General features: G+C 40.2%; 1 protein-coding gene across 1 annotated transcript in view; it reads right to left on the bottom strand.

The window, feature by feature from the left end:
- Window positions 1-929: 929 nt before the first annotated feature.
- The window catches only part of LOC126412186 (RNA-binding protein 41-like), a 59,584-nt gene continuing 33,738 nt past the window's right edge, over window positions 930-26,775 (bottom strand). Inside the window, exons 2-6 of the mRNA XM_050081666.1 lie at window positions 7,984-8,135; window positions 7,358-7,666; window positions 1,766-2,384; window positions 1,530-1,677; window positions 930-1,435 (exon numbers count right to left, since the gene is read on the bottom strand). Of these exons, the coding sequence (XP_049937623.1) occupies window positions 1,335-1,435; window positions 1,530-1,677; window positions 1,766-2,384; window positions 7,358-7,666; window positions 7,984-8,132 (1,326 nt within the window). The 5' untranslated portion in view covers window positions 8,133-8,135 and the 3' untranslated portion in view covers window positions 930-1,334. The remainder of the gene's footprint in view (window positions 1,436-1,529; window positions 1,678-1,765; window positions 2,385-7,357; window positions 7,667-7,983; window positions 8,136-26,775) is intronic.

Below are 26,775 nucleotides of genomic sequence, written 5' to 3'. Positions count from 1 at the left end.
CATGCACCCTCCCACCACCACCTACTCCAGTCCTGTAACCCGGAAGGTGTACACGATCAAAGGCAGAGCCATGTGTGAAAGCACCCACGTGATCTACCAATACATATATGTTTATATGCAATAGAAAAAAAAATAGGCCTTACTGGCCAAAAGCCTTTTTTGTTGTGCCTATCTGTGAGTCAGGATCTCCGCTATATGGTGAGTAGCAACTTTCCTTTTTATAATATTTTTACATTCCATCCTGGATTTTCCATTGTTTGATCAGTGAAAAATTTAGTTAACATACCAGACATTAAGTAACTCTGTTCATAAGTGACTTCGAACACTTATTTTGATTCATTCTAGTTCTTCTCATTCATATTGAAGCTAAATGAGTAGTTAACTGCAATACATCACTTTCTGCAAAATAAATAAATTAATAAGTAAGTCATACATTTCTGACTGCATCACATCCATACTGACTAAACAGTATCTTTGAATCATTCATTTCAACAGTGTTAGTTCAATAAAAGACAGTTCTTCAGTAAGTGAATAAGTTTTTCATGATTTTTGAAATGCAACAACAGAGTTGCAGAGTGACTAGATGAAAATAATCATTACATGAGATCTTGGGTACGAATGTATACAAATACTGAAATAAACTAAAACAAGTATACCAATTGATACAGTTTGATTTAGATCTTCTGTTGGTTTCTTTAAGTCTGACTTGGTTTAGAATGTATTACTTCAGCTGCTGATTCAAAATAAAAATTAAAATAAAAGTATTTTCTAAACTAGCAGGATGAAAATGTGTGAAAAATTTAGTTAACCTTCATATATGTAATCAAACCAGAGACTCTGCTTACAAATTAGATAGCTGGAGGCTGAAAAAGGAAAGGACTGCGGGTATACCAAAGCAAGTTGCTGATATTTAACAAAATAATTTCAAATTGCCCATCTGAAGATTTTCATTTTAAAAACTTCTTGGTTCTAATTACAGCACTGCCTCCATCTAACATAAATTCTCATATAACTGTACACAGTTTGATCATCAAACTTGAAAAACACACAACATTATTTCAATAACACTCAAACTGTCTCTCTACTTTCATTAACATTTCAAACAGTAGGAATGAATCATAGTAAAAAGATCAGGACAAGGCTGACCAAATATTCTGGTGATAATTTTCTAACAACAGTCATATTACGAATTACTTGACTTGTAATTCATTACTTGTTTTTCCTCATCGGGTTTTGTGTATTACTCAACAGGTGAATTTTGTATTACTGCCTCTGTCATCAGGTAACTTGTTGTGAGTGATCATCTTTGGTGACTGTGAATGTCTTGTGATCAGTCATACAGTGGGGCATGACTTTCCGTATTGTATAATAATAGGCTTTCCCTTTAAGACATAGCCATTAACAGTTTCTAATGCCTTTGTTGCCATGTCAGTAGCTGTAATTATCAAAATTATAATGAATCAGTTAATAATTCCACAAAATGAGAAAAATGACTTGTCAATGTGAAATAGGTTGTATATGCAACCTACTTGGAAAGGTAATGAAAGCTTGGCCTTTCATTCTGCCAGTCATCAGTCTGTAGATAATTCTCTTGTCTTCAGATGATTCAAATAAGTTAAATATTGATACCAGATCTGACTCTTTCACACAGCCAGGTAAATTCTTGAGAAACAGCACCTAGAAGTTACATTATTAGGGAGTATTTTGAATGCTGAAAAGCCAACACAAAGTATAAGATGTTTAATGAGGTATGCACAATACTTACAGGTGATGGTAAGCCTCTGTCATAATTTTGGAATCGAGGTAGCTGTTTAATCTGTTCCAAGTTTAGTCTGTTATTCTGAATCTCACTTAATGAAACTACTTGTACTTCACTGCTATTTACATCTGACAACACAAAAGCTTGACCTCCACATGTATCTTTCTCTTTCATGTCAGTTTTATGTTTGGGCAATGCATTTAACTGCACTATTTTACCATCTTTTATGGTGTATAATGTTTCAGGTTTACAAGTATATACACGTGTTTCATTTATCTGTTTTGTATTTTTCTTGGCATTCTTACAATCTTCTTTTCCCACTGGGCTTTCTTTGACATCCCAAAGTGTTGAATGGTGATCGTAGTTGTAATGGCAGGGTGAATTTTCAACAGCAGAAGGGGCACTTGATTTTTGTGGATAGGTAATTTTCTCTTTCTTATGTCTTTTTCTTAAAGAACCAAACAACTCTTCCTCAAGTTCTTTAAGATGATGAATGGGATGATTACCAGGCCGTGGGTCAGAAATTGTAGCCTTGCAGGATAGTGCAAACTGCAACAACCTTGTGTGTAAACTTTCTGGCTTTACAGATAAACTCAATTCTTGTTCATGCCTTCCAACTGACAACCTGCAAACAAAATCACAAATGAGTAAATCTAACTAATGACCAAATGGTTCTTTAACAATCTCCATCCTAATGTACTGTGAAACATGCAACTCATCAGCTTTAGAAATTAATATTTGTTTCATAATGCTGTTTATTCTGAAGTTATGACACTGTCATGAAATTAATTTACTATGGACACAATTATTAAAATAAGAATTAAGTTGCCTGTCTCTGCAGCAATGATTATAAAACACTTACATCATACAATATTATAATCCGCTACAGACTTCATACTTACTTAAAAAACTGTTAAGATTAAAATTTTGAGTAATAATAATAATATGGAAATATAGGTATATAACAAAAGGGAAAGGCAACCACTCACCTACACTGGACCAATGAATGGCACACACAAATGACATGGGAAGGATAGTTTGCTGCTCACCACTTAGAGGAGGCATTGATTCGCAGACAGGCACAATGAAGAAGAATGCTACAAATGCTCAGTTTTTCAGATTTTGGACTATGTCTCTCTCTCTCTCTCTCTCTCTCTCTCTCTCTCTCTCTCTCTCTCTCTCTCTCTCTCTCTCTCTCCTCCTCTCTCTCAACCATGAACAGTGATACTTACGACACAACAACTCTACATTAACAACTTGCCTACAATTATAGCAGATAAAAATGAAGCTACCTTGTTTGCAGACTTTACAATTTAGATGTTGCAAATTCAGGTCAGGAAGTGAATAATAAAAGAAACATGCTCTGGAAGAAAGCCACTCCTGTTCAATAAAATGCAATAAATTAGAGTACAGCCTGTTTCTTAAACACAGTTGTGTCTATATTCACATTCAGATCTTCTACAATCATGAAACAATCAGTGACACAAAATAAACAAGATTTCTGTGATTTGGGATAGGTGTCAAGCTCTCATGAAAGCACATATTCATAACTTCTGCAGAAGCTGCATGGAACTACATCTATGAAGTAAGATGGTGGCCTGTTTCAAGCCTTTCTTGTCATGTTTTATCCTATTTGCATACTGAATTTGCACCCTAGAGTCTCTGACTTCATTTACTTTATGATTTGGTGTTTGTTTGTTGACTTTTCACTCATACTGCATGTTGATTATGTGAGTCGTCATTGCCTGTAGCAATGTAGATTACTCATCTCTCTGTACCTAGTCTAATATTTCATTCTTGTTATAGCTTTTCCTCCTAATGTATCCAGTCTGGATCATGGGATCTCTTCTTTGCTGTGGACAGAAACAGGTAGAACAGTTCACACACTCTTGAGGAGCTCTCTGTCACGAGCTCCCTGTCACTCAAAGTACAAGTTTTCACTTTAGTGGACCACATGGCGAGTTGAGCAAATGTTTCAGTGATTATCCTCCAGGTACCTTGAACAATGGGCAGTGGAATGGTCTACTGGTGTCCTCTACAGCACAATGGGAAACTACTGGTGGAATGAGTGAGAATTCTGCTTGCTAATAAACCTTTGGTGGGGTCCTCAGCTGTCTACTTGGCATTATTGTTCTGTATTTTGGTCTCCAGACATCATTTACAAAAGTGAAATATATAATCACACTCAGGTCTGTGAAATTTCCAAACCCTGCCCTTTCTGTGGCAACATTCTGTGAAACCCTACAAATTCTCCAGAATTTCTGACAAATAAGTCTGGTTGTAGAGATGGGGCGACACTTGGTTCCCATTTCTGTAAAGAGAAATCTCATCAGCGAATACATCTTTCATGTGGTAGTGGGAGCTCGTGAATGGACTTCCAGATGGCTCATTGGAGGAGCACTTAGGCCCTTTCTGGAACTATATAGAAAAGTTGTACCAGGGGCCTTTCTGATAACTGAGGGAAGGCTTTCAAAATTTAGAGAAGCATTCTCGTTCTGACTCTCATTCTGATTCTGTTTCTGAGATCTCATGTGGACTCTGGACTCTGATTTGGATTCAGATTCTGTGCTTGTACACGTTTTTTTCACTTCTTTCTTTTGGCAAGTTTCTGACGTTCTCCTGTGAACTAACTGGCATCCGCAATTGCTAATCAAGAAGATGACAAGATCCACCACACGTAATCATAGCACCTTGGCCCAGGTCAGCAACAGTTAGCAGCCACAGCAGCATGGTACACGGTGACTTGTCTGGAGCTGTCTCACTCGCAGTCATTCTATGGCCGCATCTGCAATGCACACATCCGACTTTGGTGATTGTGAGATAATGAAGGGAAGAGCAGCTCACATCTGTTTTCTCACACTGGTATGCATGTTCTCTGCAATCTAAGTCTTGTTCCAAAGGGACGTCTTCCATAACCACTCATCTTTTGATTCAGTAGTGAGTTAACTCAATGGAGTTACCCATTTGGTAATGATTCTTTCTGTTCCATATCCTTTATTTATTGATCTGCTGTGTGCTCTGTTTGGATTCATATTCTTCTTTTTCATATTGACATGTTTTACAATCATGGTTGAAAACTTTTTTGTGTCATTTATGTGTCTAGGCAACATGTCAATCATAATTTGTCCAGCATCATGCTGCTGGTGACTCTGATAACCATTCATTTTTCTGATTATTGTTTTATCTTATTTAGTAAAATTCAGTCTCACATTTTTTGAAATCTCAATGATACTGTGTTTGGAGTAAATTGCACATTGTTTCAATAAATCTAATGTTTACCACTTCAAAATCTATCATTCAGCAACTGTTAAAGTAAATTAATCAATTGAAATGCCCAGGTCCTTCAACCATAAACAATGATGAGGCCCCTGATGGGTCAGGATCTTATCAAATAACATTTCCAATGTTCATTTCTCAAGTAGTTCATGGGGGTAATCTATCATTTTACTTGATCTGGATTGATATAATTGACAATATGATGAGCAAGTGGTCATGTTCATAGCACACCTGGATTCTGGTTACATTACAACATTGTTAAGGCTTTTGTGGCCACTTGTTGACAAATTTGACCATTTGTTTAATAATGTTCTGATGTTTTGCCAGCACAAGGGGCTGGCATTGTCAAAGCTTTACCCTCCATTGCTCGTGGTGGACTCCAGAAATGATGGATGAAGCTTTGACAATACAAGCCACTTGTGCTGCCAAAACTGGAAAATTATCACACAAATGCTGGCCAAAGAACCTGAGACAGAAGCCAACAGGCAATTTAATAAAAATATTGTCAGAAGTCAGCATTAGTCGTACACTGAAACTTGCTTCCTTTGCGTAATTTCAATATTTGATGTCATATGGTGTAGGATAACCAAACCAATAAAGTATGCTAAAAAACCAGCACAAGCATATTTCTAACAAGAAAAAGTCTTGTACATAAAATTAAGATACACTTTTAGCATTGTATGCTCTCCTATCGTATCTGCACTTGTCATGCTGTATCACACTAACTAATTGGTAAAAGAAACTATGGAAAATTATCAAGTACACTGCAAATCTGTATGAAATACAAGCCTGCGTATGTAAACATAAAGACTTATTAAGCTAACTATACCAAACTTACTGAGCTGATTTCTTAGATAGAGACATAAATAATCACAATAAGAAATCAGAACTGATTACATAAAAGATGATATTATTTCTTCCGAGACTGTATATTTGTGTTAATTGAAACCACTATAAATACCCATATTTAAGTGGACCATCCCTGAATATACCTTATATGACATCAAAATAAACAACCAAGGCATCTAAATGTGTGATGTATCACACAATAGGTAAACATGTTAGTAAGAGCTCTGCAATACTGACCACATGCTGATGAGTGAGAACATGTACCATGCAGTTTTGCAGGACTTGCACTTACTTGTTTATTAATCATGTGATCCAATATGTGATAGAGGTCTGGTCCACTTGAAAATGGTTATATTTCTGAAGCTGGCCAGTTTAAATAAACAAACAATCTTAGCAGAAATAATGCCACCTTTCAAAAAAATCAAAAGGCAAGTGGACAGAGGAATTTAAATTTGGTCGGGAGAGCTTAGATGATGATCTGCGCAGTGGTTGACCAAGATGTCTCACTACTCCAGAAATCACTGCAAAAGTGCACAAAATGGTCATGGAGGATCGCCGATTGAAAATACATGAAATTGCTCTTGCTTGTCAAATGTCATCTGAAAGGGTATATCACATTTTAATTGAAGAATTAGAAATGAAAAAAAATCATCTGCATGATGGGTGCCACAACAAGACAATGCACGCCCACACACACATGCCGTCACCAAGGCAAAATTACGTGAACTAAGGTATGAATTGTTGCGACACCCACCTTATTCACCTGATATGGCTCCATCAGACTTCCATCTCTTCCCAAAACTGAAAATTTTTCTTGGTGGATGAAGATTTACTTCAAACAAAGAACTGATAGCTGGAGTTGACAACTATTTTGCAGGCTTGGAGGAAACACATTTTTGAGATGGGATCAAGGCACTGGAACATCGTTGGCCCAAGTGTGTTAATCTACAAGGAGACCATTGTAAAATAAAAAAGTTTCAGTGATGTAAGTACTTTTTTATGTTCTGTTCTGAGAACTTTTCAAACCAGCCTCGTACAATTCTCTTTTGCATAAGTCTGTATTTACTGTTTTCATGGGTGGGTTCATCTTCTGCCTAGCTTCATAAGCGTATATATTATAGCTATGTCTGAAGATACTTTCCTTTTTTAAGATGCTCCCTTTTGTGAAAATTAGTATTGCGTATACACACAAACAAGGCAGTGGCAATATTTTGAGAATTTTAAAAAGGGGTTACAGGAATCCTTGCATTTAGCTTTTTATCACCCTGATAATCTTTTACTGTATTTTAAATGTTTTTGTAAACTTTGTGGAATTCCTCCAAAAAATTATTCTGTACATAAGGAGTGACTGTATACTACAATGGTACATTGTCAGCACTGGTGAGCAGCTTGTATTCTGACTGAGGATATGTGAAATTAGCTGAACATTAAATGCTGTACAGACTTAAATAATTGAAATAACATATTTGTTACCTTTTCTCCACTTCCTGCTCTCGTTCATTCAGTCCATTGTTTATTTTGGAATGTATAAGTAACAGTTGTGATGAAAGGATAGATTTTTCAACTTTTTTGTATTTTTGTGAGAAATGATCCTCCCCAAGTTCATAATCTAGTGCCATTTCCACTTCTTCATTGGAGAGCCCAAATGACTTCAAATCCTCTATATGGGCGGCTTTCTTGGCTGTTTCTTCAAACTGCTTCAGCGAGCTTTTCCCAGATGTTAAATTTGTAAATGGACAATATTCAGAGGCTTTTTCAAAATGTTTTTTGTCTTGCAGTTGCCTGAAACATGTTATTGTTAAAAATCAAATGTAGATGGTATGGCAGCATTCACATGACTCGTAGTTAATAACAAAAGAAATAATATACAACTGAGATTTCTTTTAAGTACTGGTAATGAGATTAAAGAATGTAAATTTTGTAAAACCCATGAAGAAGGACAATGTAATGAAAAATACAGTCCAGTCTATCTATAAGAAGTCCATTATCAGCAACTTAACTATTGCAAGTTTTATACATAAATAGTTAAATTGTTCTTATTCCAATTATTCTCCTAACTAATATAAAAGTAAACTGAAAAATATTTAGCAAACACTCACTCTTCTAATGTAATGTTTTTGTCCAACTGCTTAGTGACCAGCTCTTTGATAAGTCGGTCACCTGCAGATTCCACATGCTCGGTGGGTTCATCTGCTACTGTGGATTTAGTTTCATAGAGCTTTGCTCTCGTACTCTGTACCTTAGCCATTATCTAGGAAAAAAAAAGTTCTATTATAATTAAAATTATTCATTATGTCATAATTAATGTGACATTACAATGATCACAGGTATATTTAATGCAATTTAAACTATGGCTGATAAGGGATAAAGTCACATTACTCCAACATTACGTGAATCTCTCAGACCCTTTACAGTGCAAGTAAATCACGTGGAAATAAATAGGATAGGTTCAGAAATTAGAACAGATACATGCTATGAAGAAATTCATGAAATATTACACACATTTATCATAGAGACACTAGTGTAAGGATGAGCCAGATAGTAGGGGGTTTTATTTTATTTTTATTTGCTTTCAAAAGTTACTTTATTCGCTTGTTACAGTCAAGCCTTAGCCGGCAGTGTTGGCTGCCTGTAATTTTCTCATCCCATGATCTGGCAACAGCAAGTCAGCAAGTATTTCGATCATGTGCTTCCTCCGTATGCTGACGAGATAACGTCGCCCAGGCGACGACGCTGACCAGGCCACACTCTGGAATTTTCCATTCCGCCCCCGCGGGTTCCTTACACTAGGGCCTCTATAATAAATGTGTGTAATATTTCATGAATTTCTGGCCAATCAGCGCAGAGGAAGCCGTGTGGCCGTGTTGGATGTACCCGGCCACCCACCACCGGGCCACTGTTTCTCTGTTGCTTGCCCTGTAGCAGAAAACATCTCCTGCCCTTCCCAGTGCGGCGGCGCCATGGACTTTGTTAGCAGTAGCTGCCACGCCATTTGGACGTGGCCATTCTGGCTCACCCTCACCTCCCTAGGCTTGACCATGTGACCCATGCAATGCATTTACTTCCAATAAATGGCCTTTTATCTAAAACTGTCCTAATGGTTTTTTCCCGTCCACTGACTTCCACTCCTAAGCCAGCTAATCTTGTACAAAACTGGTGTCAGAATCAGGATACATTCGCATATCGACTTTTTTGCTAATCCAAATTCTTTCGGCAAATGTAACTTGCCAATAGCCCGATGCCACAGTATTTTGCACTTCGTCACACTTCTATCGCCGAGCAGTTCACATGTATAGAATGTGCTAGCCAGCCGCTACGCTCTCCTCACACAGACCATGGCTGTGTTAGTAGAAATGCAATGGGCACACGCTGCAGTGACGTGGCCATCTGAGTCTGCTGGAACTGGCTACGTGAGCCGGATGCCACTGCATCATTCGCCATCATGCCAGGGGCCTGCCGCACCGTGCTGGCAAACCAACGCCACCCACCGTGGCGTGGCGCAAGGGGTCCGCCGCCCCCACATACTAGCCGAGCTGCCGTCATCCGCCGCCAACACACCTGCCACCGCCCGAGGGTCCAGCAGCCACACACCCGCACCAACGTCAGCTGCCAGCCGAACCACCGTTGCCCACTGCCATCACTCCATCACGCTCTTGTTGCTGCCAATGCATCGCACCGATACAACCTTCATGTAAGCTGCAGCATTGCTTCAAACATTAACATCACAAGCCGTCCGCCACTGGATTAGGTTATTTTGTGACCTCTCTTTTCTGTAATAGTCATTTATTGGGTCACTAGTGCCCCTAATTTTGCAAACATGCCGATGGGTGCAAGAGCAATGGAACAGGATACTCCTGAAGAGGCAGTGCAGTGAAACCCGGAAAGCATGTGCGGGCAGGCCCCGTCACCCGCCTGCACCCGCGACCAGAATAATACACCGGCTGAGGACCGAAGAAAGTAAAGAGATGGAATATGTTAGTGTAAGTGGCATACTCGGGAACAAAGTAGTTAAGATTTTAATTGACACTAGTGCACAAATTAGTGTATTATTTGTAGATAGAAACTATCAAAGGGTGCTGCAGCCACCCAATTTCATATCAATGGCCTTGGTGAAGAAATAATTGCCCCTGCAGGTTCGTGTGTGGTGAATCTGCAAATAGATGAGAATAATTACAGTCAGGAGATGGAAGTAGTAAGGTTAAAGAAATGCGATTTTGACATCATATTAGGGGATGACTTCTTACACCATTATCAGGGGATGATGAATTATCAAACGCGAACTGTGCAGTTTGGTGAAACAATTCATCATTTTGGCAGTGTACCAACCCATCAGACACGAGGAAGCTGTGAAAGGCACTGTTTACAGTCTCTCATAAAACTGCGGATGTGGGGGATAAAAACTACTGAACCTGTAAGGATAAGAGGTGGAAGTGGAAAAAATCTTTGGATAAATGTCAAGAATCGGAAGCAGCCAAAGACAGACATTCTGGTGGATTCACTCACCCAGAATGATGTATTAGATCATCAATCAGCTCATATTAAGAGAAGTATTTGCTGAGCGGAAGGAAAACAGAAAGCTTTTGCAATACCGGTGAGTATAGATAACTTTGGTGTGAAAGATGTTGTAATACTGAAAGGTACTATTGTTGCTAGTGGACAGGAGATCTTGGAAGAAGCAGGAGGAGCTGAAATTCCACAAAGTAAAGATGTGAAGGGACGAAGGAGAAAGAAGTGTCCAGTCGGAGAAGTGCATTACATCATGTCATCATTGAAGAATCAGTTGATGGAAAAGTTGAGTCATTTAAGCACTGAGGAGAAAAAGATGTTGCAGCCACTGTTAGAGGAATTTTCTCGGTTGTTTGAAGAGAGGCAGTTTCTACCGGCCACGGATTTGGTTCAACACAAAATTCCGACTGGTGAAGCATGGCCGATTGCGCAGAAGTCATATCGTATACCATATCATTTGCAATCTGTAGTCGAAGATACGATTCAGCAGCAATTAGCAGCAGGAATCAATCAACCCTCCTCAAGTTTGTGGGTGTCCCCTGTGGTCGTCGTGCCAAAAAAGCCAGTAAATGGAGAGAAAGCCTGTCGTCTATGTGTTGATATGAGGGAGGTAAACCGAGTAACTGCTACGGACACATACTCCTTACCGCATATTGACGAAACATTAGACCTAATAGGTAACTAAGTTTTTTACCACCCTTGATTTGCCCTCTGGATATCATCAAATCCCTGTTGCACCCCAGGATTGCCCTAAAACTGCTTTTGTTGTATCTACGGGATTATAAGAATTTGTACGAATGCCATTTGTTTTGAGGAATGCACCCACTATTTTTCAAAGATTCGCAGATCTGTTGCTGCGGAGACTGAAACCCACAATATGTTTAGTATATTTAGATGACATTATTATTTTTTCTAAAACTATAAAGGAACATGCAGAGAGACTAAGGGATGTATTGGAAAGGTTAAAAGGAGCACACTTAAGTGTGAAACTGGAAAAGTGCACCTTTGCCCAATCACAGGGACAATATTTAGGACATAGAATACGTGAAGGTGTCAAACCGGATCCCCGTTTAACCACAGCAGTAAAGGAATTTCCAACACCAACAAATATCAAAGAATTACAGTCATTTTTAGGCCTTGCAAATTATTACACACATTTTGTGAACAATTATGCTACCATTGCTAAGCCCCTGACTAAATTATTGAAGAGAGGAGTTAGTTTTACCTGGATCAAGGAATGTGATGAAGCCATGCAACAAATTCAACATGTTTTAACTAGAGCCCCTGTACTAGCATACTCAGATTTTGAAAAACCATTTATTCTGTCGGTAGATGCCTCAGATTATGCTGGAGGAGCCATTCTGTCACAAAAAATCGATGGAGAAGAACAACCAATTGGTTATGCATCTCGAAAGCTTAACAAAGCGGAATTGAATTACAGTACAACTGAGAAGGAACTCTTAGCGCTCATGTTTGGTGTAACCTATTTTCGGTGCTATTTGTATGGGAGAAAATTTACTGTCATTTCAGATCACACCACATTACAGTGGAAGCTGAACCTGAAAGATCCTAGTAGCAAGTTAACTCGTTGGGCTTTAAAATTGAGCAAATTTGAATACAAGGTAAAACATAAACCAGGCAAGTTGCATCAAAATACTGATGTGTTACGCTGGAAAGTTAGAGTGATTGTTACCAATGATATTTCTATTGAAGAATTGAAGGAAGCACAGCAAAGAGATGTTCAATGTCAGAAGTATGAAACTTGGCCTGAATTTTCTGTCGAAGATGGGATTTTGTACCGAAAAACCCCACTGGGTAAACTAGTAGTAATTCCGAAAGAACTACGTCCCAAGTTAATAGCACAATGTCATGATAGCCTGCAAGTATGTCATACTGGTTTTCATGACACCAATTGCCGAATAGCCGCCCGTTATTTCTGGGAAGGCAGACGGCGAGACGTGCAAAAGTATATACAAAATTGCTTGCCCTGTGTTAGGAGGTCATTGCCACCTCAAACAAAGGTACCTTTGCAGCAAGAGCCAGAAGCCACTTGTCCTTGGGCTTTAGTAGCAGTAGATATTGTTGGTCCTTTCCCTTTGAGTCCACAAAATAACAGATATATATTGTCCATCATGGATCATTTTTTCAGATTCTTAATTCTTGTTCCCATACCAGACATGTCCGCAGAAACTGTAGCTCATGCATTTGTCACCTACTTGGTATTACCATATGGAAGTCCTGAAGCTGTACTTACAGATCAAGGCATGAATTTTATGTCAGCATTGTTTACAGAAGTCTGTTGATTATTGCGAATCAAAAAGTGGAGAACGACACCATTTCACCGAAAAGCGAACGGACACCAAGAGCGAATCCACTGCACAGTTACACGCATGCTTTCTTACTATGTCAATAAAAACCACTCTGACTGGGACAGGTACGTCCAATACGTCACATCAGCATATAATAGCCATGTCCATGAAGCTACAGGATATTCCCCTTATGAAGCAGTATATGGCCAACCTATGAATTCGCGTTTTGAGATTGACAAACTGCCCCCTGGAATTAAATCCAAAGACGTGAAAGGTTTGGCACAACGTTTAAAAACCATTTGGAAGAAAGTAAGAGGGAACAATGCAAAAGCTACAGCCCAGCAGATAAAGAGGAATAATGAGAACGCCAAAATGCCCGAGTACAAGGTAGGAGATTTAGTCACGTTACGCAATCCAGTAGTATAAAAGGGGAGAACAAAGAAGTTTACACCTACGTATGAAGGACCGTATCGTATCACGTGGCTTACTTCGCTGGTAAATGCGGAAATTCAGTTAGTAGAACACAGTGATCGTTCATTTTGACAGGTTAAAGTTATATAAGGGTTCCGAGCCAACCCCGCTCGACAGTGAAACAGAGCCTGTTACACCAGAAGCCCCAACCAAGAAGGCAAGAAAGAAGGTAGTACAACCACCTAGAGCACAACCTAGGTGTGCTCTAAGGTCAAAATATCCCTACGGTTTACGCTCCAGGGACTAAGTCCAACATGTTGTTGTTGTTGTTGTGGTCTTCAGTCCTGAGACTGGTTTGATGCAGCTCTCCATGCTAATCTATCCTGTGCAAGCTCCTTCATCTCCCAGTATCTACCGCAACCTACATCCTTCTGAATCTGCTTAGTGTATTCATCTCTTGGTCTCCCTCTACGATTTTTACTCTCCACGCTGCCCTCCAATGCTAAATTTGTGATCCCTTGATGCCTCAGAACATGTCTTACCAACCGATCCCTTCTTCTAGTCAAGTTGTGCCACAAACTTCTCTTCTCCCCAATCCTATTCAATACCTCCTCATTACTTATGTGATCTACCCACCTTAGATTCGACATTCTTCTGTAGCACCACATTTTGAAAGCTTCTATTCTCTTCTTGTCCAAACTATTTACTGTCCATGTTTCACTTCCATACATGGCTACACTCCATACAAATACTTTCAGGAACGACTTCCTGACACTTAAATGTATACTCGATGTTAACAAATTTCTGTTCTTCAGAAACGCTTTCCTTGCCATTGCCAGTCTACATTTTATATCCTCTCTACTTCGACCATCATCAGTTATTTTGCTCCCAAAATAGCAAAACTCCTTTACTACTTTAAGTGTCTCATTTCCTAATCTAATTCCCTCATCATCACCCAACTTAATTGGACTACATTCCATTATCCTCGATGTTCATCTTATATTCTCCTTTCAAGACACTGTCCATTCCGTTCAACTGTTCTTCCAAGTCCTTTGCTGTCTCTGACAGAATTACAATGTCATCGGCGAACCTCAAAGTTTTTATTTCTTCTCCCTGGATTTTAATACCTACTCCAAACTTTTCTTTTGTTTCCTTTACTGCTTGCTCAATATACAGATTGAACAGCATTGGGGAGAGGCTACAACCTGTCTCACTCCCTTCCCAACCACTGCTTCCCTTTCATGCACCTCGACGCATAAAAGCCATCTGGTTTCTATACAAATTGTAAATAGCCTTTCGCTCCCTGTATTTTACCCATTCCACCTCTAGAATTTGAAAGAGAGTATTCCAGTCAACATTGTCAAAAGCTTTCTCTAAGTCTACAAATGCTAGAAACGTAGGTTTGCCGTTCCTTAATTTTTCTTCTAAGATAAGTCGTAAGGTCAGTATTGCCTCACGTGTTCCAACATTTCTACGGAATCCAAACTGATCTTCCCCGAGGTCGGCTTCTACCAGTTTTTCCATTCGTCTGTAAATAATTCGCGTTAGTATTTTGCAGCTGTGACTTATTAAACTGATAGTTCGGTAATTTTTATATCTGTCAACACCTGCTTTCTTTGGGATTGGAATTATTATATTCTTCTTGAAGTCTGAGGGTATTTTGCCTGTCTCGTACATCTTGCTCACCAGATGGTAGTTTTGTCAGGACTGGCTCTCCCAAGGCCGTCAGTAGTTCTAATGGAATGTTGTCTACTCCCGGGCCCTTGTTTCGACTCAGGTCTTTCAGTGCTCTGTCAAACTCTTCACGCAGTATCGTATCTCCCATTTCATCTTCATCTACATCCTCTTCCATTTCCAGAACATTCTCCTCAAGTACATCACCCTTGTATAGACCTTCTATATACTCCTTCCACCTTTCTGCTTTCCCCTCTTTGCTTAGAACTGGGTTTCCATCTGAGCTCTTGATATTCATACAAGTGGCTCTCTTTTCTCCAAAGATATCTTTAATTTTCGTGCAGGCTGTATCTATCTTACCCCTAGTGAGATAAGCCTCTACATCCTCACATTTATCCACTAGCCATGCCTGCTTAGCCATTTTGCACTTCCTGTCGATCTCATTTTTGAGACGTTTGTATTCCGTTTTGCCTGCTTCATTTACTGCATTTTTATATTTTCTCCTTTCATCAATTAAATTCAATATTTCTTCTGTTACCCAAGGATTTCTACTAGTGCTCGTCTTTTTACCTACTTGATCCTCTGCTGCCTTCACTACTTCATCCCTCAGAGCTACCCATTCGTCTTCTACAGTATTTCTTTCCCCCATTCCTGTCGATTGTTCACTTATGCTGTCCCTGAAACTCTGCACAACCTCTGGTTTAGTCAGTTTATCCAAGTCCCATCTCCTTAAATTCCCACCTTTTTGCAGTTTCTTCAGTTTTAATCTACAGTTCATAACCAATAGATTGTGGTCAGAGTCCACATCTGCCCCTGGAAATGTCCTACAATTTAAAACCTGGTTTCTAAATCTCTGTCTTACCATTATATAATCTATCTGATACCTTTTAGTATCTCCAGGATTCTTCCATGTATACAACCTTCTTTTACGATTCTTGAACCAAGTGTTAGCTATGATTAAGTCATGCTCTGTGCAAAATTCTAACAGACGGCTTCCTCTTTCATTTCTTAGCCCCAATTCATATTCACCTACTATGTTTCCTTCTCTCCCTTTTCCTACTGTCCAATTCCAGTCACCCATGACTATTAGATTTTCATCTCCCTTCATTACCTGAATAATTTCTTTTATCTCATCATACATTTCTTCAATTTCTTCATCATCTGCAGAGCGAGTTGGCACATAAACTTACACTACTGTAGTAGGCGTGGGTTTTGTGTCTATCTTGGCCACTATAATACGTTCACTATGCTGTTTGTAGTAGCTTACCCACACTCCTATTTTTTTTATTCATTATTAAACCTACTCCTGCGTTACCCCTATTTGATTTTGTATTTATAACCCTATATTCACCTGACCAGAAGTCTTGTTCCTCCTGCCACCGAACTTCACTAATTCCCACTATATCTAACTTCAACCTATCCATTTCCCTTTTTAAATTTTCTAACCTACCTGCCCGATTAAGGGATCTGACATTCCACGCTCCGATCCGTACAATGCCAGTTTTCTTTCTTCTGATAACGACGTCCTCTTGAATAGTCCCCGCCCGGAGATCCGAATGGGGGACTATTTTACCTCCGGAATATTTTACCCAAGAGGACGCCATCATCATTTAACCGTACAGTAGAGCTGCATGCCCTCGGGAAAAATTACGGCTGTAGATTCCCCTTGCTTTCAGCCGTTCACAGTACCACAACAGCAAGGCCATTTTGGTTAATATTACAAGGTCAGATCAGTCAATCATCCAGACTGTTGCCCCTGCAACTACTGAAAAGGCTGCTGTCCCTCTTCAGGAACCACATGTTTGTCTGGCCTCTCAACAGATACCTCTCCATTGTGGTTGCACCTACGGTACGGCTATCTGTATCGTTGAGGCACACAAGCCTCCCCACCAACGGCAAGGTCCATGGGTCATGTCCAACATGCCATGTAATTAATTGGAAAAGCCTTTAGTGAAGCAAGAAAATTAATTGACGGGAAACTGCCATCATTGCTATGCATTTATTTAAGTTGTTCATTGTAAGCATGTTAGTGGTAAGTATTCATAAGTATTGGCAACAATTGGTAATAGAATTTAGGATGTCACATGTTAATGGAAGGGATTAGAGTTTTTGTAATCATTCTGTCTTGCATCACTTAATGTCTCCAGTAATGTTGTTGTAGTGGCAAAGGACTGACAGACACTCATTAGTAGTGGAATTAAAGGAAAAAGTTGTCCTCATCAGTGGAACACACAGGGTTAGGAATCAATTAATCTTGTAGATGTCAAATGGATTCACACTTAACCTGTTGACTCAGTGGATAGTAAACAGAAATAGCTGCTAAAGCTCTACCACAGTAACATGTTAGCAACACGCCTTTGTAACTGCCATTAGATCAGTGACAACATGCTGCCATCTACCTACAGTTTGAAATATGCCATAGTACGTATATGTTTATACTAAGCACTCACACACAGATAACAACAATGTTAAAGAGGGAAAAAACAATTCAGACACTAGAGAGACAGTAGTTTCAATTAGCAAGGATACATAAGTCTAAGTTAAACACCAAATATACTATTTCAAAAGTGAAAGGAGTCCCCCCCCCCCCAAGTGCTATTTTATTGCTTTCATAATACTACACTGAGGAGATGACAAGGTAAGTATTACGATACGATACTACGTGTTTCTGTATATTAAATGCCAAAGAGAAAGTCACGTGGTCAACACCATGCGAGACCGCCACTCATAGTTTGTTCACAGACTGCAGGCCTCGCCCTTCCCTGCCACCTTGTGATGCTCCGGCTTACCCCTCCCTCTTCCCCGCAGGCCTCTCTGCCAAATGAGCAGCCATTAGAGTTCCCCCCACCTTCTCCCCCCGCTCCCTTGTGATGCGTACCCAGCTCCCACCTCTACTGCCGGCGCAAGCAGCGTCTGAAACTCTCCCTCACCAACACGTCTTAGCTGTTCAGACCGACCTCTCGTCTTCCTCCTGCACAAAGAGACTCCAGCCCCCACCCCCACTCCCTCCCCCCGGGCCACACGTCTCCGCAGCATGGATCAAGTTCCCACACTACGCTTTTGTACATTCATGCGGTTGCAGCATAACCAGCCAATCCCAGAAGATAGTTATGAAAATAAACCCACCAGCCTAATATTGCCCTACAGATTTTACTAGTTTTACCTAGGGATAGAAATCTATTCATGTCATCTATTTGACTTCTAATCCACCCGGACAGGAGACATTGGGATCTCAAATTGGTCTCCAACTAAGTTGTATTGCCACCCTCGCAGTTAATAAACAGATTTATATGGTATCAAGGAAGCCGGCCCTTGCCATGATATTTATTCGGTAAGTGACCGCTGTGTGGGAAACACATCAGTCAAAAGGATCGAGTTTGAAATGCCATCGTAAAGTAAAGTAAAGTAGAGTAAAACCCGAGTTAATACCAATTCAGAATAACATCCCTAACATTATTGTCCAGTTCAGAAGTTATTAGCTACTAGTTCCAAGTAAAGGATATCTGAGAGAATCAAGCCATCATCCCAACTCATGAAGAAGTATAAAAATTCATAAATTACACACATTTTAGATGAACAGAGTATCTAAGTGAGTAAATTAATCATGATAGTTCCACAAACTTTAACAATTGAGTTATCTGAGCCCCTTGAAAAGAAGATCCTTCACGAATAACTGTCGTGAACAACATAAGCTAAGTCTGGGAGAAATTCAGTGACCGCCCAGAGGAACTGGACTCGGCACATCGAAAGGAACACCGCCCAGCCTCCACAAGAACAAAGGCCCATTCTACCATTCTACCCTCCACCCCCCCACCCCCACCCCCTGTCGGGACCCAGCCATCTGCTCTGTATCTAGCCCCAGGCAAAAGAAACGACAGTCGAGAAAGCCCACACCCCTGCATCACCTGAGCCGTGTTGCCTAGAGAGGTAAATGATGTTAGCAAAAGCAAAAAGTATCCAAAACGTCTACACTTTATACGAACCCATAACCTGCAAACAGTCACTTGAGAAGTCATCCTCGCCTTTACCTACGATATTAAGTATGCGAGTTACATTGGTAGTCACCATTAGTGTCATAAAACAACCACTGAACCCGCCTTTCGCAGAGAATTATTCTAGAGTTATTTAGTGCTCAATGCTCTGCCAGTAGGACAGATCCAGTGGCCACAGCTACCAGCACTGATCTCACACTGGTTAGAGCTGGTCATATCTGTAAACTCAGCACTCTGCAATCGTATGAGCGCGTCACCTGCTGCATCTCCAGCACTTCAAGTAGCACTGATTCTCAACACAGAATTCTTAATCACTGTATGACGAATACTTTGAATAACTTTATACACACTTTCAATACTAAGGAAACTACTTTCCTTCCTATACACTCTACACATGACAAATGAACTCTAATTTTATTACAAACAAAAACATCAACGGGTAAGTTATATTGGCGTCAACGAGAGGCAACCAGTACCGGTGTCAACGAATATTAGGAAGCAGGTAGGTAAGAGAGTTAACAAAAGAAACAACAAACAAAACTCAGAACAAATGGCTAGGGAACTGCCAACAGTCAATCTTACATAGTTATGAGACCCAAAGTACAAAATGATGTAGGAAATATCTTACCAAATGTTGAATAATATTAAGGAAGGTAATGGCAATTATTGATCTGATAACTGAAGGAGGCGTACAACCACTTTAAATTAAAGCCTTGCTAATGGAAGTATTAACATAACACTGTACTAATCTGCAGCATTACTAGCAACATTGGTACAACTTTGACAGCACACCTGTAGGTGGACATTCCAGAGACGTGTTGTTCGGTATGGAGATACAAACAAAAGCATACAAAGAAAAACAGAGAATATTTACACTTATTTTGCTACAAAATGTAACTGGAGAAAAGCGAAGTTTTGTGTAAGGGAAATAATATTTTGCACTTTTGCTTCTGTCGCGGTTTTGCCACCGCTTGTGTCACTACGATGGGTTGCCATTTACTTATGTCTAAGTACTATTTTTATTATTGTTCATTTTGCCTATGTTTTATTATCAATTATTAGAGAGTTTTGCTAGAACTTTACCAGCACCAGTAATTGAGTATTTGCGTCAATAAACCTAGTGTTTCCACGTGTCACTGTGTTACTAGAATGATGAGGATAATTATTTAATTTGTGGGATTCCAAGTATGCCAGAGTAAGTTCCCGAGTATTGCCAATTATTTAAGTGTTTATTAATAATGTTATAGGTAACAAACTATTTTGAAAGGGTAATTTAAGATGTAACCATGCTTTATTTCATTTGTATTTGAATGCTTAATTGGAGGGACATGCCACATGCCTCCCCACATAATAGATAATGTAAATGCAGTGAATAACTCCCACACAGCAGGAGACTTTGGCCGTACATCTCGTTTGTTAGATAAACCAGAGAACAATACCCGCAAGGGCACGCATCTTGCGTGACGCGACCGGCAATTGCAGGGATCCCTAGCTGTCTATGTCATTCCTTAACTTTTCAATTTTGAGGCATAGTCCATCCTACCCACTTTCATCTTTTAACTTTCAACAGAACAACACATGAAGAGTCATGCACAACCCACAAGGGCACATACCTGATGTGATGCGATTGGCAATCACGCGGACCCTAGATTTCTATGTCGCTTCTTGACTTTTAAATTTCGTGGCATAGTCTGTCCCACCCACTTTCATCTGTCAACTATCAACCAAACAACGTCTTTTGGAGTTTATTATCCAGGCGTATTCCAACACAAAACTATTCAGTTCATGTGAACTAACACAATTAGACTTCAATCTTTCATGTCGTAGAAGAGTTCCCGAGAACAGTGTTCCGTGCTTTCTGACGACTGCTGATCAGGCACTATCAGACGTGAACCACGTCTAGCCTGCAGCTAACCACCAGTAAGCAGAAATCTCAGTTTAAAACTTGAGCTTTCTTTGACTCCATTGTATTTTCCAAAAGATAACCGGCTACTGAAGCAGTATTATTTAACCGTATGACGTGTCTCAGGACACTGCGATATACCCAAGGATAGATGGAATTGTAAGCAACTAGCTGGGTCCGATGAGGCCAGCACCTAGGAGTTATAGAGATGGCGAGTTTAGTCATCGCAAATGGTGAGAGGATGAAGATGGCGAATTTGGTCACAAAGTAAAGTTTTTTTTATGTGAGAGATTCAAGTTTTAAAAAGAAGTATGTAGCAGCTATCCTGGAGTCGCAGGATTGTCGTATACACAGTTAAGTAGGCAATACCATCGTGTCAACGATGTGCCGTGCACTATACCTTCATAAAGGAAAAGTCCTTCAGAAATTATGCTCAATTTAGTCATTTCTAATTCAATTCCTTGCGCTTTCTGTTTCCACTGTGGAAGTCTCTAGATTCTCACTGAGTTTTGTTTTTCTCCTCTCGTTATCTACATCGTTGACATCCAACAACACAATCTTTGTATCCGAGACTAGGAAACCAACCTAGCATACGAACCTATCTGTTCCTACAGGAAAAGTAATTCCTCCAGTACCTTGCATGTTGTGGTTAGCGCCCGCAGAGCGCCCAGCTGATCGATTTATTCTTTCAATTTTCGGTTTCACAAATCAATCGCCAACCTATCTCTTTCATCTGTGCGTCATTGCCTCTTATATTTCCATTCAACTACCATAGTATAGCAGCATTCATCCTGCACCCAGCCTACTCTCAGGCTATCCCACTTAGTGTAATCAGAGGTCCAATCAATGTCATGCTCTTAGACTGTCCACCCATTCTTGCGCAGTGAACGGCACAACTGCAGTTACACTTTTCCCTGGCATAAGGGTTAAGCAGAATTGCTTTACAGCACTGCTGCCCGCTACTTTTCCCTGGCATTGGGGTTAAGCAGAGCTGTTTTTCACTCACCAACACAAACAGACATTCACACTAGTAACCCCAGATATTTGACACTGTCCTCCCACACTAATACTTCCTACTGTCGAGGATATGTGAGTTTCATAGTCTCAGGCAACGAGATGCCCCATCTGCACAAAACTGGTGTCATTTTTCTTTGTCATTTTCACACATGACTTTGTGGCATTTAGCAAATATAATATTGCATGAGAAACTTCTTCTTATACTGTGAACATTATCACACTTGGATCGTCAGCCCAAAGAGGCATGTAACGTTGTTTATTTATTGATACGAAATACAGCAGATATCCTTGTCATTAGCCCGGATCGCCAAAGGCATACCACAATGTCCCAAAGTCAGTTACATGAATGCATACATGCTCATAATTTCATGTGCCGCAAAATCGCCCTCTGAAACCATCCTACAGGATGAGAGATCAACCTTTTCCGGGGGAAGCACCAACCACCACCCTGCTCCCCAACTGTCGTTCGCCTTACAGAACCCTGGTTCAGGGCTGTTAACACAAAACACCTATACGCAGTAGACCAACCTACGATATTAACCCTTCATTGCTATTAACACAACTTCCAGTCACAGACATATGAGATAGAAATCTCAAACAGTGGATTTCTAGCAAACTGTTCTTATTGTGATGTTATCATGCCACTAATAACCTTTCATGCCACTATGGCTTACTCCCTTAGTATTTGCGCCCATTTACCTACGTTTTTTCTGCCTGATAGCTCATTTGTGGTACCTCTGTCAACGGATCTGCCTACTTTGTCCAATATATCAAATGATCACCTCTTAACATCAATTAATGACCTCTTAAAACATGAGGAAGGACAAATTTCTTACAATCGCCTGTTAGCACACTGAAATGAATGGCAGACAGCCACTAAACTACATACAACCATCATACCCAGTGCCACGGTAAAGCCGGTCACTGCTATCTTATTATTATACTGATATGGACCTTGTTCAAAAAGGGATTTTGCGAACAGTTAAGGCCATCCCCTCCAATGGTTCCAGAATCTCAGCCTCAGGGCGAATCTCGCCCATGACTCGAAGGAAAAACCTATCAGGCACGTGCCCTCCTTTACTTTTAAGAGTGCAACGGTGTTATCAACTAATGTGAAAACTTGTGCTGCATAGTGAAGGGCTCCCCTAGTGCTATCCCCTTTCTAAATGTGTGTGAAACGTGTGAACCTCCCCTCATACCCCACTGTGCTGAGTTCCAGTGAATGGGCCCGGCCACCGCCACACCCCCTTCTCGCCGGCAGCTCGCGCACTACTGATGACTACACAACAAGCCGCCTCATGCCACTCATCCTTACGTGTTACGTCAATGGTGATATGTTCACATTTTCAACTTATTTAAGTAAAAAAGACACTTTAACTTCATTTCAGAAACAGAAACACTCGGGATGTATGCCCGATTCCAACTAGCACTTTTTTAATGTGATCACACTTGTAATTACTATAATTTTGTTTTGATGTTTTATAATGTTTATTCCTTATTCTTGTATACACATAATATTGCTGAAGTGTGTAAGCCCCTTTGTGACCCCTAGGAGGTCTTAAAGTCTCTATACCCATCCATAGTTTAAGGCCCCTGCTGTCTTCTGTGGGAGCCTTTAACAATCAACTACTGTTTACATTTAAATGACCATCATATAGAGTGAAATCACATATGTTCTCCACTCCCACGGAAGGGGTGTAAGGATGAGCCAGATAGTAGGGGATTTTATTTTATTTTTATTTGCTTTCAAAAGTTACTTTGTTCGCTTGTTACGGTCAAGCCTTTGCCGGCAGCGTCGGCTGCCTGTAATTTTCTTGTCCCACGGTCTGACAACAGCAAGTCAGCGAGCATCTCGATCACGAGCTTCCCCTGTGTGCTTACGAGGTAGCCACCCACCACCTCTCTCTCTCTCTCTCTCTCTCTCTCTCTCTCTCTCTATCTCTCTCTCCCCCCCCCTCCCCCCTCTCTCTGTCACTTGCCCTGTAGCAGAAAACATCTCCTGCCCTTCCCAGTGTGGCGGCGCCACGGACTTTGTTTTCAGTAGCTACCACGCCATTCGGACTTGGCCATTCTGGCTCACCCTCGCCTTCCTAGGCCTGACTATGTGACCCATTTCAGTGCATTTACTGCGAATAAATAGCCTTTTACCTAAAACTGTCCTAATGATGTATTCCTGCCTTCCACTCCTAAGCGAGCTCGTCCTGTACACTAGTTTAAACATATGTACTTCTTGTTAAAGAAGGAACTATCAAACTGGCACAGCTGTCAAATGACATGAATTCATCCAGATATGCTGATGGCCTCCCACTAGCATAGACAACTTTGCCAAGCACAGTCTCTGGCTATCTTTGCAAAGAGAAATAGGTCAAAGTAGCTCAGTTTTTAAGAAGCCTTTCAGCAAATGCTGCGTACTGTCTCAACATATCGGTCATGCAATGATCCTGGATTTCTCACGGTTTATGGTATTCTTAAGTGCACAAATATCATAGCTTCAGTCTGTGGTTGTGTGTTGCCTTGGAAAGTGTTGAGAGCAGTTGGTCATTCTTGACAAACTGGACTTAAGAATGGTTTCAGCACAGCTGCTCTCTTGAGTCACTCACAAAATGAATCCGCTAGTGAAGAGTCCTGGTTGTTGCTTTTTTTCTTAATAAACTTCAGTTTTCTTTTTGCATTCTAGCCAATACATTCGGCACAAAAGATGCTGTCCTGAAATATAAAAATCAAACAGTTCTCAGCTGATGATGTGGACCACAGTTAAAGAAGTTTTTGTTTAAGATAATGGTAGAACTAGTACGCTTCTACCAAGATTAATTACTTGGCAGTAGGAACCTAATCTTCATCAATGTCAAATTGTTAAATATTATGGCAATAATGAAAATTTCAGGAAGGAAATAACATACGCCATTTGTATCTCCCTTCTCAATACTTCACTACGGATTCTTTCCAAGGGTGCCCATGCCTGGGGCAAGGGAGGGGGGTGGCGGGGGGGCGGGGGGTGGTGAGGTGCGTGGGAATGCCCCTTGGCAATCTGCTGCCCCTGCCCCCAACTCTCCAGGAAAGGAAAAAGTATGGCGCAATCATGTGTTTTTCTTTCAAGAAAGTGCCCGCACAAACTATTGTATGGGCATTCTTGACTCTTTCCCCCCCCCCCCCCCCCCTCACTCACATTTTTCTTACACATACTCAAGTTATGGTACATATAGTCAGTTTTAAAAGGCTCATGTTATATAAACAGTCAAGTATGAAACACTGTACCAAGATTTATTGAGAAATTATGTCATTTGATACTTATAGCAGACATATTTGTACACTTTTTATTATAAAAATCCAAAGCTACACTCCTTCCATATGAGGTTTCAGTTATGATTGTTGTTGTTTGCAGTTCTCCACAACAGTCTATCCTGTTCAAACCTCTTCATCTCTGCATAACTACTGCAACCTACATCCATATGGACTATTTTGTGATGTTTCAGGATGAGATTTTAATAACACGGTGCCACAAATTTATTTTTCCCCAATTTGATTCAATACCCCCAAATTAGTTGCCTGATCTACCCATCTACTTTTCAACATTATTCTGTAACATCACAAATCAAAAGCTTCTATTCTCTTTTCGCCTGTATTTTTAATTGTTCATGCTTCATTTCCATTTAGAGCTACACTCTAGAAAACACTTTAATTTACACTGGCTCTTCTAGAAATGCTTTTCATTCTATTGACAGTCGTGTTTACTTTGGCCACCATCACCTATTTTGCTACACATATACTAACTGTCTACTTCTAGTGTCTCATTCCCTTAGCATCAACTGATTTAATTCATCAACCTCTGTTACCTTTAGTTTACTTTTGTTGTTGACCACCTTATAACCTCTTTTAAAGACATTATCCGGTCAGTTCAATTAATTGTCCGAGGCCTTTGCTGTCTCTCAAAGAATCACAAAAAACATCGAGAAACCTCAGAGTTTTGATTTCTTCTCTCTGAAACGTTAATTCTCTTTCCTTACCTGCTAGCTTGATTTAAAAACTAAAAATCATGGGGAATACGAAACAAACCTGCCTCATTCCCTTCTAAATTATCCCTCCTTTTAATATTGACTCCTATAAATGAGCTAGCACTGTGTCTTTTTTGTACAAGTTGCAGACATGTTCCACTCCCCGTGTTTTAGAAAGGATACTAGGAAAGTTTTGCAGTTATGATGTAACAACAAGTCACAGGTGGCTGATTGCTGCTGTGTTCTGAGAATATTTAATATTTGCACTGTAGCCACTGTGCCAAGCCTGTGGGCGCAATCATTCAGTAGCAGGATTGGTTTGAAGTGCTTACTGTGGCGTTGTGGTCACAAAGTGAGATTCAGGCGGTTTTGCAGTACAACTTTGCACATGGTTTAAACTTAGACCAGTGCTTTGAAGAAACTACTCTTGCACTTGGTGATGTGTGTGCACTTTGTACAACTATATTCACATGGTACAGAGAATTCCAAAGAGGAAATTTCACTCTGGAGGATGCGGAGAGGATGGGAATGCCATGATCATCAGTTATGGAGGAAAACATTGGTGCTCTTGGAAAATGCTAGACGAAGACAGGCAAGTAACCTGTAAGCAGATAGTGGATACCTTGAGGCTACGTGCACCAGTAATTCATTTCCAATTCTGCGTGATCATTTGCAAGTAAAGAATAAAGAAACTTTGTTGTCTCTGTATGGCATGTGGACTACAGAAGAGCAGATGACACAAAGTGTGAGAGATGTTAAAGAAGTTTTCTATGGGACAATCTAAGTGTTTGAATAACATTGTGACAGGTAACAAGACTTGGATGTACTATTATGTAATGCTGACTAAGACTCAAAACAATGTTTGGGTCTTTGAAGATGATGAAACACCTGTAGCTGTCAGAAAATCCTGATCAGTAAAGAAGAAAATGATAGCTATTTTTTTTTCTATTCCTCCAAAGTGAATGGAATTGTGGAGTGTGTTGTTTTGGACACTTAGAAGACGGTCATGGATAAGTGGTGCATTGAGCAGTGCCTGCTCCAAGTCATACAATCTTTGAAGAACCTGTGACCGAATTGAAAAATGGAC

This window comes from Schistocerca serialis, chromosome 7, assembly GCF_023864345.2.
Source record: "Schistocerca serialis cubense isolate TAMUIC-IGC-003099 chromosome 7, iqSchSeri2.2, whole genome shotgun sequence".
NCBI classification, from domain to species: Eukaryota; Metazoa; Arthropoda; class Insecta; order Orthoptera; family Acrididae; genus Schistocerca; species Schistocerca serialis.
Note: the sequence above shows the minus strand (reverse complement) of the source record. Positions and strands in the feature narration are given on the sequence as shown.